Here is a 15,358-nt window from a genome sequence, read left to right as displayed (position 1 = left end):
TATATCGTTCCATGGTTTCAAAAGTTTTTGAATGAGCGGAGTTGCGGCATTAAATGCGAATTAGCAGGTCCGTAAAAGCAAGCAAAACGAATTTCATTTTAAAACTTTCACAAACCTTTGGAAGAACATATGTCCGCATCCCAAAATTAATTTCAATGAAGCATTTACTCAACATAAACCAACTGATGTCGGATGAATTGCTCTCGAACAACAGGCTGGTGGAAAAACATTCGACCCCGCCTGCATTTGAACCACTGACCTCCCGCTCCATAAACAGCTGCACTGTCCACTCGGCTATCAGGCCATTACTTTTCCATTACTTTTATTTTGCTGCAATCGAATTTATATTAGCAACAAAATTTAGTGAGAACGATAGAGATCACTCAAAAATGAAGAACGAAAGCGTGAAAAACTCACGTGAGAAGTCAAATAATGTTCTAGAAGCGCAAAAAGCTCAAGCAAAAAATTTGATTAAAAAAGATCAACACGTTCATAATAATTGCTATAAACTTCGTTCAAGAGCAATTAAAAACTGATTATTATTATTTGAAAACGATCCTGAATTAATTGAAAAAATTCAACACAAATTCATCCGAAAAAATTACCTCGAAAGGAAGCAGGGAGCAAATTGAAACCTTCCTTGGCGGTAAGCCATAAATATCTCCAATCAACTTAAAGCAATATCAAAACCTCCAATAAACAACTAATAACATTTTGTAAGCTTGGTTCAATTTTTACTTCACTTTCAAAAGTAAAAAACCGTTTCGAGTGCTTCAAAACCTTCAGGAGGGCACAATTTAGATCACGTAAAACAAGGCAAACAAGTCTATTGAAAATCCAGATCCGTCAAGCAAAAATGCATGAAAAATTTGGAAAGTAATTAAACAATAAATCATTAAAACTGTTTAACTCCCTAATCCAACGAAAAGTACTCCGCAAAAGCCTAGAAATAGGAGTGTAACATCATATGGTCGTCGCCACAAACATCTTGTAGACAAAACAAAAACATGGTAGAGACAAATATTAGTTCCGCTCAGCAATCACTATCGCAGCTATCCATAAAAAAAGGAAGAGGAACCCGCGCTTTTTAAAGCAACGTTTTCCAACAGAACTTCTTTGGGCACTACGCTCTTTTTGAATCTATTTACAATTTTGTCAAATCTTTTCAGCCACTGTTGGGACTTCTCTTGCATCCCTGTTTATTCGGCGCGCGAACCTTTTGGCATCTGCATTTTTCGGTCATTGACTCTTAAGGCATTTTGGTCAGTGACTCTTCTACAGATTCCACGTTTTCGGACAATTACCTTCTAAGAGAGCAAATTTTTCATCAATTGACCTCTTACGATCTGTCTTCTTAACCATGCTGCTCCAGAGCTCTTAAACAATACAGAAGATTACAGATTTGTGCTTCAAAATTTATTAAGAATGTCTTTACGAGAACTCTGACATTGCATAGAATCTTGGCATCATATAAACCAATTGCTCCCCAAGTAATACACTTTGAAAATTTGAAACGTTACGTTATATGAACTTCACAAAGGATTAGCCTGATCTGTAGAGAGGCAAGAGATAAAACCGTGGCTCAAATATTTTACGAAACCTCAAAAATACATAAAATTTGAGTAGCAATCAGTTAGAATCTATAAAAGAAATCCAAAGGAATGTACGGAAGGCTGAAGTTGCATCTGTGCGAAACTAACTTTTTAATGTGACGTTTTTGATCACATTAAGGTTTACAACAAACAAAAAATAGCATCTCCTAGCAATTTCTTCGTCGGTTTTGCCGAAGCTTAAAAAGCTTAACGTTTTACACATCTGAAAACAGTTTTTCGCAATCCAACTTCGGGTGGCGGGGGCAGGAACTATTTGTTCAATTGATTTTTTGCTCAGTTAATTTATGCCGCTTTATCGTAGAGTTGTCAGTGGTATCAATAGAACGCCTCCAGCGTACAACGTTATAACAATTCTTATTTCGTTTTTATTTCGAGTAATTACCTAACATTAAATTCTTCGTGCGAAAATTTAATAATTTGGTGATTTTGTTCGAGTTTAACTGAAATAGGATTTTTTGGATCAGATAGTTGTTGAACAACAGGCTGGTGGGAACACATTCGACCCCGCCTGGATTTGAACCACTGACCTCCCGCTCCATAAATAGCTGCACTATCCACTCGGCTATCAAGCCATTACTTTTATTTTGCTAAAATCAAATTTATATTACCGATACAGATCACTCAACAATGAAGAGCGAAAGCGTGAAAAACTCACGTGAGAAGTCAAATAATGTTCTAGATGCGCAAAACAGCCGACATACATTCGAAAGAATTACCTCGAAAGGAAGTAGGGAGCTAATTGAAACCTTCCTTGGAGGTAAGCCATAAACATCGCCAATCAACTTAAACCAATATCAAAACCTCCAATAAACAACATAAACAACTAATAACATTTTTTAAGCTTGGTTCAATTTTTACTTCTTTCAAAAGTAAAAAACCGTTTCGAGCGCTTCAAAATTTTCAGGAGGGCACAATTTAGAACACGTAAAACCCAGAATTCCAAGGCAAACAAGTATATTGAAAATCCAGATCCGCCAAGCAAAAATGCATGAAAAATTTGGAAAGTAATTAAACAATTAATCATTAAAATTGTTTAACTCCCTAATCCAACGAAAAGTACTCCGCAAAAGCCTAGAAATAGGAGTGTAACATCATATGGTCGCCACAAACATCTTGTAGACGAAAAAAAAAGGCACAGACCAGTATTAGTTCCGCTCAGCAATCACTATCGCAGCCATCCATTTAAAAAAGGAAGAGGAACCCGCGCTTTTTAAAGCATCGTTTTCCATCAGAACTTCTTTGGGCACTACGCTCTTTTTGCATCTATTTCCAATTTTGGCAAATCCTTTCAGTCACTGTTGGGACATCTCTTGCATCCCTGTTTATTCGGCGCGTGAACCTTTTGGCATCTGCACTTTTCGGTCATTGACTCTGAAGGCATTTTGGTCAGTGACTCTTCTACAGATTCCACGTTTTCGGACAATTACCTTCTAAGAGAGCAAATTTTTCGTCCATTGACCTCTTACGATCTGTCTTCTTAACCATGCTGCTCCAGAGCTCTTAAACATTACAACAGATTACAGATTTGTGCTTCAATATTTACTAAGAATGTCTTTAAGAGAACTCTGGCATTGCATAGAAACTTGGCCTCATAGAAACCAATTAGTCCCTAACTAATACACTTTGAAAATTTAAAACCTTACGTTATATGAACTTCGCAAGGGATTAGCTTGATCTGTAGAGAGGCAAGAGATAAAACCGTGGCTCAAATGTTTTACGAAACCTCAAAAATACAAAAAATTTGAGTAGCAATCAGTTACAATCTATAAAAGAAATCCAAAGGAATGTTCGGAAAGCTGAAGTGGCATCTGTGCGAAACTAACTTTCTAATGTGACGTTTTTTGATCAGATTAAGGTTAACAACAAACAAAAAATAGCAACTCCTAGCAATTGCTTTGTCGGTTTTTCCGGAGCTCAAATAAAAGCTTAACGTTTTACAAATCTGAAAACAGTTTTTCGCAATCCAACTTCCGGTGGCGGGGGTAGAAACTATTTGTTCAACTGATCTTTTGCTCAGTTAATTTATGCCGCTTTATCGTAGAGTTGTGAGTGGAATCAATAGAAGAAAGCCTCCAGCGTAGAACTTTATAACAATTTTTATTTCGTTTTTATTTCAAGTAGTTATCTAACATTAAATTCTTCGTGAAAAAATTTGATAATTTTAACTGATTTTGATCAATTTTAACGGAATGAAGATTTTTTCGATCACGCATGTTTTTAATAGACGTGCAGCGAAAGAAAGGCTAGTTCTGTCTTTGTGGGTTTTACAACCAAAGGTTTGCAAATTGTATTAGGCCGCCTTTTAAAAAAAATTCACAATTTTTGCTTTTTTCTGTCAATTACAGAGGAGTCATTTTTCATACCAATATTCCATCAATTACTGATGCACATACATTTCGTTTACAGTGAACGTTCGATGAATCTCATGGCATAGACATCGTGTTTTTGTAAACTTTTAAGAATTTTTGAGTTTTGCCTGCATTGGTTACTCTTCTAGTCAAATAAAAAAAAAAATTGCCCCAGTTTTAATATTATTACCGTCAATTTGAAGCTCAGTCTCACTAACCAAAGGTCCCATTATCTTTCTCGTAAAGTCTGTTCAGCAGTTTTGTTTTAAATAATGATACGACTCCCTTACAACTTTTCATGACATTTTCGTGAAATTTGAGGATAATTGTTTGTATTTGAGGATCTTTTCGGATGCCTTGTAACATTATCAAAATACCGACAGGTCAAGAGGGTACTGAAAAGAGACGCAATTGAAATATATAAAGTTGTCAGTGAAATGCTAATGGTTTTAATGGCTTGACATTTCTCTCAAAATTAATAGAAATTTCCCTTTTTGCCGGCATTTGCTCCTTGTTAGCCTATCACCATCAGTATTCCAACGTTAAAAATATCGTTCTTTTGTTTTAAAATTTTTGGATGAGACGATACGGAACAATAAGTGCGAATACACATTGATTTTTCTATATCATGAAATCTCGCAAAATACAGATTGGTGCTTCAATAATTATTTAAAAATGTCATTTTACAAAGATAAATCTGGCATTGCATAAAAACTTGGCATAATATATACTAATTGCTCCCTAAGTATTACTTTATGAAAATTAAAAAAAGGTTTAATAGCTTTTAATATTAGCACGGGATTAGCCTGAACTGTTGAGAGGCAAGAGGTAAAACCCTTGCTCAAATGTTTTGCGAAACCTGCAAAGTCCAATAATTTTGAGTAGTAATCATTTAGAATCTATAACAGAGATCCAAAGGAATGTACGGAAAGCTGAAGATGCAACTGTGTGAAACTAACTTTCTAAATTGACGTTTCTCCATCAGATAACCAACAAAAAATAGCAACTCCCAGCACTTGCTTTGTCGGTTTTGCTAGAGCTTATTTGAAAGCTTAACGTTTTACACATCTGAAAACATTTTTTCGCAATCCAACTTCGGAGTGGCGGGGTAGGAACTATTTGTTCAATTACTTTTTGCTCAGTTAATTTATGCCGCTTTGTCGTTGAGTTGTGAGTGGTATCAATAAAACAAAGCCTCCAGCGTAGAACTTTATAGCAATTTTCATTTCGTTGTTATTTCGAGTAGCTATCTAACATGAAATTTTTCGTGCAAAAATGTGATACTTTGAAGTGATTTTGTTCAATTTTAACGCAATTAAGAATTTTTGGATCAGATAGTTGTTATGTACTATGTATTACGCAAAGATGTGATACACATGCGTGATCTTAATAGACGTACAGCGAAAGATAGGCTAGTTCTGTTCTTGTGGGTTTTAACAATCAAAGGCGTGCAAACTGTATTGGGCCGCCTTTTAAATATTTTGCACAATCGTTGCTTTTTTATCAGTTCAATTATAGAGGTTGTTTTGTTTTATCACATTTTGTTTACTGTGAATGTCACATGGTTCTCATGGCATCAGCATCGTGTTTTTGTAAATTTTTATGAATTTTTGAACTTTGCCTGCATTTTCTACTCTTCTGTAGTCCTAGTCCGATAAATCAAAACTTTGCCCCAGTTTTAATTTTATTATTGTCAACTTGCAGCTCAGTCTCACTAACCAAGGTTCCAATGTCTTCCTCGTGAAGTCTCTTAAGCAGTTTTTTTAATAATGATTATACGAATCCCTTACAACTTTCCATGACAATTTTGTGAAGTATGGGGATAAATGTTTGTATTTGTGGATCTTTGTTGATGTCTTGTAACATTACCAAAATACCGACAGGTCAAGATGGTATTGAAAAGAGACGCAATTGAAATATATAAAGTTGTCAGTGAAATGCTAATGGTTTTAATGGCTTGACATTTCTCTCAAACTTAACTGAAATTTCTCTCTTTGCCGGTATTTGTTCCTTATTAGCCTATCAACTTCAGTATTTCAACGCGATATATATCGTTCTTTTGTTTTAAATTTTTTGGATGAGAGGAGTCGGAACACTAAGGGCGAATACAAATTGATTTTTCTACATCATACATTCTGGCAAAATACAGATTGACGCTTCAATATTCATCTAAAAATGTCATTATACGAACAAAAATCTCACATTGCATACCAACTTGGCATAATATATACCAAAAGTATTACACTTTGAAAAAATAAAAAAAAACCTTTTAACAGCGTATAAGGAGTTTAACACGGGATTAGATTTAAATGTTGTGAGGCAAGAGGAAAAACCCTTGCTCAAATATTTTGTAAAACCTGAAAACTCCAATAAATTTCAGTAGTAATCATTTGGAATCTAAAACAGAAATCCAAAGGAATGTACGGCAAGCTGGATTTGCATCTTTTAAACTAACTTTGTGATAACGTTTTTTTTTAATCAGATTAAGATAAACAACAAATAACAACATAGCAACTCCCAGCAATTGCTTTGTCGGTTTTGCCAGAGCTTAACGATTTACTAATCCGAATTTATTTTTTCGCAATCCACGTTAGAGGTGGCGGGGGTAGCAACTATTTGTTCAATTGCTTTTTTGTTCATTCAATTTAGGCCGCTTTATCGTAGAGTTGTGAGTGGTATCAATAGAAGAAAGCCTCCAGCGTAGAACATTAAAACAATTTGTATTTCGTTTTCACTTCGAGTAGTTATCTAGGTTGAACTTCATTGTGCAAAAAATTGATATTGATTTGATTTTGTTCAATTTAAACGTAATTAAGATTTATTGGATCAGATAATTGTTAAGTATTATGTAAGACGCAAAGATGTGATACAAATGCGTGCTTTCAATTGAAGCGCTGTAATAGAAATGCTATATCTGTTCTAGTGGGTTTTTACAATCAAAGTTGCGCAAATTGTATTGGAACGCCTTTGAAAAATAGTGCTGCTTTTTAAAGCAAATTACTGATGAGAATTTTCATATCAAGATTCCATCAAATACTGATGCACATACATTTTGTTTAGAGTGAATGTCCCATGGTTCTCATGTCATCGACATCGTGTTTTTGTAAATTTTTATGAATTTTTGAGTTTTGCCTGCATTTTCTACTCTTCTGTAGTCTTAGTCCGATAAATCAAAACTTTGCCCCAGTTTTTTAATTTTATTATTGTCACCTTGCAGCTCAGTCTCACTAACCAAGGTTCCAATGTCTTCCTCGTGAAGTCTCTTAAGCAGTTTCTTTGATAATGATTATACGAATCCCTTACAACTTTTCATGACAATTTTGTGAAGTTTGGGGATAATTGTTTGTATTTGTGGATCTTTTCTTATGTCTTGTAACATTACCATGCCGACAGGTCAAGATGGTATTGAAAAGAGACGCAATTGAAATATAAGTTGTCAGTGAAATGCTAATGGTTTTAATGGCTAGACATTTCTCTCAAACTTGAAATTTCTCTCTTTGCCGGTATTTGTTCCTTATTAGCCTATCAACTTCAGTATTTCAACGCGATATATATCGTTCTTTTGTTTTAAAATTTTTGGATGAGAGGAGTCGGAACACTAAGGGCGAATATAAATTGATTTTTCTACATCATACATTCTGGCAAAATACAGATTGACGCTTCAATATTCATCTAAAAATGTCATACGAACAAAAATCTCACATTGCATACAAACTTGGCATAATATATACCAATTGCTCCCTAAATATTATACTTTGAAAAAATAAAAAACCTTTTAACAGCGTTTAAGGAGTTTAGCACGGGATTAGATTTAAATGTTGTGAGGCAAGAGGAAAAATCCTTGCTCAAATATTTTGTAAAACCTGAAAACTCCAATAAATTTCAGTAGTAATCATTTGGAATCTAAAACAGAAATCCAAAGGAATGTACGGCAAGCTGGATTTGCATCTGATTTAAACTAACTTTGTGATAACGTTTTTTTAAATCAGATTAAGATAAACAACAAATAACAAATCTAGCAACTCCCAGCAATTGCTTTGTCGGTTTTGCCAGAGCTTAACGTTTTACTAATCGGAATTTATTTTTTCGCAATCCACGTTAGAGCTCGCGGGGGTAGCAACTATTTGTTCAATTGCTTTTTTGTTCATTCAATTTAGGCCGCTTTATCGTAGAGTTGTGAGTGGTATCAATAGAAGAAAGCCTCCAGCGTAATACATTAAAGCAATTTGTATTTCGTTTAAATTCGAGTAGTTATCTAGGTTGAATTTCTTTGTGCAAAAATTTAATATTTTGTAATTTTGTTAAATTTAAACGTAATTAAGATTTATTGGATCAGATAATTGTTAATCAGATAAATGTTTTGCGCTGTAATAGATCTGTTCTAGTGGATTTTCAAAATCAAAGTTGTGCAAATTGTATTGGAACGCCTTTGAAAAAAAGTGTTGCTTTTTTAAGTAAATTACAGATGAGTCAATTTTCATATCAAGATTCCAACAAATACTGATGCACATACATTTTGTTTAGAGTGAATGTCCCATGGTTCTCATGGCATCGACATCGTGTTTTTATAAATTTTTTTGAATTTTTGAGTTTGGCCTGCATTTGTTACTCTTCTGTAGTCCTAGTCCGAAAACTCAAAACTTTGCCCCAGTTTAAAATTTATTACTATCAACTTGCAGCTCAGTCTGACTAACCAAGGTCCCATTGTCTTCCTCGTGAAGTCTCTTCAGCAGTTTTTTTTTGTAAATAATGATTACAAGATTCCCTTACAACTTTTCATGACAATTTTGTGAAGTTTGGGGATAATTGTTTGTATTTGTGGATCTTTTCTGATGCCTCGTAACATTACCAAAAAAAGGCAAGTCAAAATGGCATTAAAAACAAGCAACTGAAAAAAATGAAGTTGTCAATGAAATGCTAATGGTTTTAATGGCTTGACACTTTTCTCACACTTATTTGATATTTCCATTTTTGGCTGCATTTGCTCCTTATTAGCCTATCACTTTCACTATTCCAACGTTGAATATATCGTTCTTTTGTTTTAAAATTTTTGGATGAGAGGAGTCGGAACACTAAGTGCGAATACCCGTTGATTTTTCCACATCATGCATTTCGTCAAAATACAGATTGCTGCTTCAATATTTTAAAATGTCATTCTTAAAATGTTTTATTTTATTTTAAAATTTCATTTTACGAAGAGAAATCTGACATTGCATACAAACTAGGCATAATATATACCAATTGCGCCCTAATTATTATTTTGAAAATTAAACAAAAACTCTAATATCGTTTAGGGAGTTTAGCACGGGATTAGCCTGAACTGTTGAGAGGCAAGAGGTAAAACCCTTGCTCAAATGTTTTGCGAAACCTGCAAAGTCCAATAATTTTGAGTAGTAATCATTTAGAATCTATAACAGAGATCCAAAGGAATGTACGGAGAGCTGAAGATGCACCTGTGTGAAACTAACTTCGTAAGTTGACGATTTTTCGTGAGATTAAGGTTCACAACAAATAACAAACAAAACCTCCCAATTTTTCGGTTTTGCCGTAGCTTAATTAAAAGCTTAACGTTTTACACATCTCAAAAAGAATTTTTCGCAATCCACCTTAGGTGGTGGCGGCGGTAGGAACTACTTGTTCAATTGCCTTTTCGCTGTCATTTTAAGCCGCTTTATCGTAGAGTTGTGAGTGGTATCAATAGAAGATAGCCTCCAGCGTAGTTCAAAACAGTTTTTATTTCGTTTTTATTCCGTGTAGTTATCTAAGTTGAATTTCTTCGTGCAAAAATTTGATACTTTGACGTAATTTTGTTCAACTCTAACGTTATTAAGATTTTTGGATCAGATAGTCGTTATGTATTATGTAATACGCAAAGATATGATACACATGCGTGTTTTTAATAGACGTTCAGCAATAGAGAGGCTAGTTCTGTTCCTGAGAGTTTTTACAATCAAAGGTGTGCAAAATGTATTGGGCCGCCTTTTGAACAATTTTCACAATTGATGCATTTTTGTCATGTCAATTACAGAGGAGTCATTTTTCATATCAAGACTCCATCAATTACTGATGCAAACACATTTTGTTTACAGTGATTGTCCCATGGCATCGACATCGTGTTGCTGTGAACTTTTATGAATTTTTTGAGTTTTCCCTGCATTGGTTACTATTCTGAGTCATAGTCTGATAAATCAAAATTTTGCCCAAGTTTAAATTTTATTACTGTCCACTTGCAGCTCAGTCTCACTAACCAAAGGTCCTATAGTCTTTCTCGTGAAGTCTGTTAGGCAGTCTGTGTTTTCAAAAAAGATACGATTTACTTACAACTTTTCATGACAGTTTTGTCAAAATTGAGGATAATTGTTTGTATTTGAGGATCTTTTCTGATATGTCGTAACATTACCAAAATAACGATAGGTCAAAATTGCATTAAAAACAGATACAACTGAAAAAAATCAACTTTCAGTGAATTGCTAATGGTTTTAATGGCTTGATATTTTTCTCAGACTTATTTGAATTTTCTATTTTTGAATGCATTTGTTCCTTATTAGCCTATCACCTTCAGTATTCCAACGTTAAATATATCGTTCTCGTTTTAAAATTTGGGATGAGAAGATTCTGAACACTAAGTGCGAATACCCATTGATTTTTCCACATTATGCATTTAGGAAAAATACAGATTGCTGCTTCAATATTCATTTTAAAACGTCAATTTACGAAGAGAAATCTGACATTGCATACAAAATAGGCATAATATATACCAATTGCTCCCTAATTATTATTTTGAAAATTAAACAAAACCGTCTAATATCGTTTAAGGAGTTCAGCACGGAATTAGCCTGAACTGTTGAGAGGCAAGAGGTAAAACCCTTGCTCAAAAGTTTTGCGAAACGTGAAAAGTCCAATAATTTTGAGTAGTAATCATTTAGAATCTATAACAGATCCAAAGGAATGTACGGAAAGCTGAAGATGCACCTGTGTGAAACTAACTTCGTAAGTTGACGTTTTTTCGTGAGATTAAGGTTCACAACAAATAACAAACAAAAGCTCCCAACTATTCGGTTTTGCCGGAGCTTAATTAAAAGCTTAACGTTTTACACATCTCAAAAAGAATTTCGCAATCCACCTTAGGTGGTGGCGGCGGTAGGAACTACTTGTTCAATTGCTTTATGGCTGTCATTTTAAGCCGCTTTATCGTAGAGTTGCGAGTGGTATCAATAATATCAATAGAAGATAGCCTCCAGCGTAGAACTTCAAAACAATTTTTACTTCGTTTTTATTTCGTGTAGTTATCTAAATTGAATTTCTTCGTGCGAAAATTTGATACTTTGAGTAATTTTGTTCAATTCTAACGTAATTAACATTTTTGGATCACATAGTCGTTATGTATTATTTAATACGCAAAGATGATACACATGCGTGTTTTTAATAGACGTTCAGCAATAGAAAGGCTAGTTCTGTTCTTGAGAGTTTTTACAATCAAAGGTGTGCAAAATGTATTGGGCCGCCTTTTGAACAATTTTCACAATTAAAGCATTTTTGTCATGTCAATTACAGAAGAGTCATTTTTCATATCAAGACTCCATCAATTACTGATGCAAATATATTTTGTTTACAGTGATTGTCCCATGGCATCGACATCGTGTTGCTGTGAACTTTTATGAATTTTTGAGTTTTCCCTGCATTGGTTAATATTCTGAGTTCATAGTCTGTAATCAAAATTTTGCCCAAGTTTAAATTTTATTACTCAACTCTCAGCTCAGTCTCATTAACCAGAGGTCCCATTGTCTTTCTCGTGAAGTCTGTTAGGCAGTTTGTGTTTTCAAAAATGATTATACGATTCACTTACAACCTTTCGTGACAATTTTGTCGGAATTGAGGATAATTGTTTGTATTTGAGGATCTTTTCTTATATATCGTAACATTACTAAAATAACGATAGCTCGAAATGGCATTAAAAACAGGCAACTGAAAAAAAATGAAGTTGTCAGTGAATTGCTAATGGTTTCAATGGCTTGATATTTTACTCACACTTATTAGAATTTTCCACTCTTGTCTGCATTTCTTCCTTGTTAGCCTATCACCTTCAGTATTCCAACGTTAAATTTATCGTTCTTTTTAAAATTTTTGGATGAGAGGAGTCGGAACACTAAGGGCGAATACAAATCGATTTTTCTACATTATACATTCTGTCAAAATACAGATTGACGCTTCAATATTTATTTAAAAATGTCATTTTACGAAGATAAATCTGGCATTGCATAAAAACTTAATATAGTACATAATACATACCAATTGCTCCCTAAGTATTACTTTTGAAAATAAAAAAAGTTTAACAGCTTTTAAGGAGTTCAGCAGGGTATTAGCCTGAACTGTTGAGACGCAAGAGGTAAAACCCTTGCTCAAATGTTTTGCGAAACTCAAAAAATCCAATAATTTTCAGTAGTAATCAGTTAGAATCTATAAAAGAAATCCAAAGGAATGTACGGAAAGCTGAAGTGGCATCTGTGCGAAACTAACTTTCTAATGTGACGATTTTTGATCAGATTAAGGTTTACAACAAACAAGAAATAGCAATTCCCAGCAATTGATTTGTCGGTTTTGCCGGAGCTTAATTAAAAGCTTAACGTTTTACAAATCTGAAAGCAGTTATTCGCAATCCAACTTCGGGTGGCGAGGGTAGGAACTATTTGTTCACTTGCTTTTTTGCTCAGTTAATTTATACCGCTGTATCGTAGAGTTGTGAGTGGTATCAATAGAAAAAAGCCTCCAACGTAGAACTTTATAACAATTTTTATTTCATTTTTAATTCGAGTAGTTATCTAACATGAAATTCTTCGTGCAAAAATTTGATACTTCGAAGTGATTTTGTTCATTTTAACGTAATTAATATTTTTTGGAACAGATAGTTGTTATGTATTATGTATTACGCAAAGATGTGATACACATGCGTGTTGTTAATAGACGTACAGCGAATGATAGGCTAGTTCTGTTCTTGTGGGTTTTTACAATCAAAGGTGAGCAAACTGTATTGGGCCGCCTTTTAAATATTTTGCACAATCGTTGCTTTTTTATCATTTCAATTAGAGAGGAGTCATTTTTCATATCAAGATTCTATCAATTACTGATGCACAAACATTTTGTTCACTGTGAACAGTTCTCATGGCATCAACCTCTTGTTTTTGTAAATTTTAATGAAATTTTGAGTTTTGCCTGCATTCTTTACTCTTCTGTAGTCCTAGTCCGATAAATCAAAACTTTGCCCCAGTTTTAATTTTATTATTGTCAACTTGCAGCTCAGTCTAACTAACCAAGGTCCCGTGAAGACGCAGTTTTTTTTAAATAATGATTATACGATTCCCTTACAATTTTCATGACAATTTTGTGAAGTTTGGGGATAACTGTTTGTATTTGTGGATCTTTTCTGATATGTCGTAACATTACCAAAATAACGATAGGTCAAAATTGCATTAAAAACAGATACAACTGAAAAAAATCAACTTTCAGTGAATTGCTAATGGTTTTAATGGCTTGACATTTTTCTCACACTTATTTGAATTTTCCACTTTTGTCTGCATTTCTTCCGTGTTAGCCTATCACCTTCAGTATTCCAACGTTAAATATATCGTTCTTTTGTTTTAAAATTTTTGGATGAGAGGAGTCGGAACACTAAGGGCGAATACAAATTGATTTTTCTACATCATACATTCTGTCAAAATACAGATTGACGCTTCGATATTTATTTTAAAATGTCATTTTACGAACAGAAATCTGACATTGCATACAAACTTGGCATATATACCAATTGCTCCCTAAGTATTACACAATGAAAATTAAAAAAAAAAAACATTTTAATAGCGTTTAAGGAGTTTAGCACGGGATTAGCCTGAACTGTTGCGAGGCAAGAGGCAAACTTGCTGAACTGTTTCGCAAAACTCGACATAACCTATAATTTTGCTTAGTAATCACTGAAAAGCTAAAACAGAAATCCAAAGGAAAGTAACTGAAAGCTTAAGTTGCATCTGGAACCAACTTTGTAATTTGTTGTTTTGAGCAGATTAAGGTTCACAACAAATGACAAAAAGAGTAACTCCTTGCTTTATCGGTTTTGCCACAGCCTCAAATTGTATTTATGTCTACTAATGGCGCTTTGTTATGTATCATAAACATTTGGAGACAGTCTTTCGACTTATTTCATATAGTCGTTGAGATTTCCCGGGCGTTATAGTTCCATTAACCTTTGCAGTATAAAAGATTAAGTCTCGAAATCTTGATAATTCAAATGCTGCAATTATCCATTAAGATTTACGGCACACCACAATCAGTAGTCAACAACAGTAAATGTAGCTCCGTTAAAATGAATAAAGCATAGTGAAATATCATTGTGGCCCAAGCACCTCCTACTTCAGGGGAATGAATCGGGATGAGTGGGTAGCTCCAATACCAGGTCGGCCGTGCTTGACAGGTTTGTATGTCATACTGAACTCTCCCAAATAGTGGCTGATCATCTCGGCTTTGATCTCAACCTGGAACACGTAATCTTACCGTAGCTATTTGCTAGCTGGTTGTTTCCGTTGGGGCATTTTTCCTTGGGGGGTTTATTTCCTACATAATATTAATTGGGGGTTTTTACGAAACCCATAACATCCCTGTTGTGTATGTCAATGCGAAGAGAGAGTAACTTATTGTCCCGAAACTTCTGAAAAGTTCGATAGGTATTTTATCAGTTTCGCTTCACTTTTATGATCAGCGAAATACTTCTGCACGTCGTGAGGAACTGCCTGCGATCAATGCAAAGTGAGTGCCTACCTGGTTGTAGATTTTTCCATTGTAAACACCAACAATAGATCCGACCATCTCCGGGATAATTGTCATGTCTCTCAAGTGAGTCTTCACAGCCGCTGGTTTCTCGTCCGGCTTACAGTTCTTCTTAGCCTTTCTTAGCTTCTTCAACAAACTGGTATACTGTCTTTGCTTAGATCCTCTCAGCATCTTTCGCCTTTGTCGATAAGCAAACAGTTGCGATAGCTGATCTGGTTTCATTTGCAGGAGAGCATCCAAGTCAACGCCACGGTAGGTATATTTTCGGAAGGTTCGCTTTTGTCGAACAACGGGAGCGTCAGACATTATTTAGTCTTTTTCTGAAAAAAAATCAATATATCAATCAACTCCAATTAGCAGTAGAGTATGATTTAGGCAGCGGCCTGGTTTCTTCGCCAGTGAATTAGAACAGGATTAATACGGAAATAAATAAATTCAAACATAGCCAACCAACATTGAGCTAATTGCTTTCAAACGACAGCCACTAACTGCGGCTTAGGCGGCAAGCATAAGCTCAATTGAGGGGGAGGAGTGAGCAGAGTAGGGGATGTCGAGGTTTAGGGGTTACGGGAGGAATAA

The 15,358-nt window shown here is 34.6% G+C and overlaps 1 protein-coding gene across 1 annotated transcript; it reads right to left on the bottom strand.

The window, feature by feature from the left end:
- Positions 1-14,213: 14,213 nt before the first annotated feature.
- Positions 14,214-15,128, bottom strand: LOC142335305 (small ribosomal subunit protein uS19-like). The gene is made up of 2 exons (XM_075383749.1): positions 14,768-15,128; positions 14,214-14,484 (listed from the first exon to the last, which is right to left on the bottom strand). Exons 1-2 carry the CDS (start codon positions 15,083-15,085, stop codon positions 14,359-14,361), a joined length of 444 nt encoding a protein of 147 aa, XP_075239864.1. The 5' UTR covers positions 15,086-15,128; the 3' UTR covers positions 14,214-14,358.
- Between the last annotated feature and the right edge of the window lie 230 nt (positions 15,129-15,358).

The sequence above is a fragment of the Convolutriloba macropyga genome, chromosome 2 (genome assembly GCF_964194025.1).
Source record: "Convolutriloba macropyga chromosome 2, txConMacr16.3, whole genome shotgun sequence".
NCBI lineage: Eukaryota > Metazoa > Xenacoelomorpha > Acoela > Convolutidae > Convolutriloba > Convolutriloba macropyga.
The sequence above is the reverse complement of the archived record's forward strand: the minus strand, read 5'-3'. Positions and strand labels throughout refer to the sequence as shown.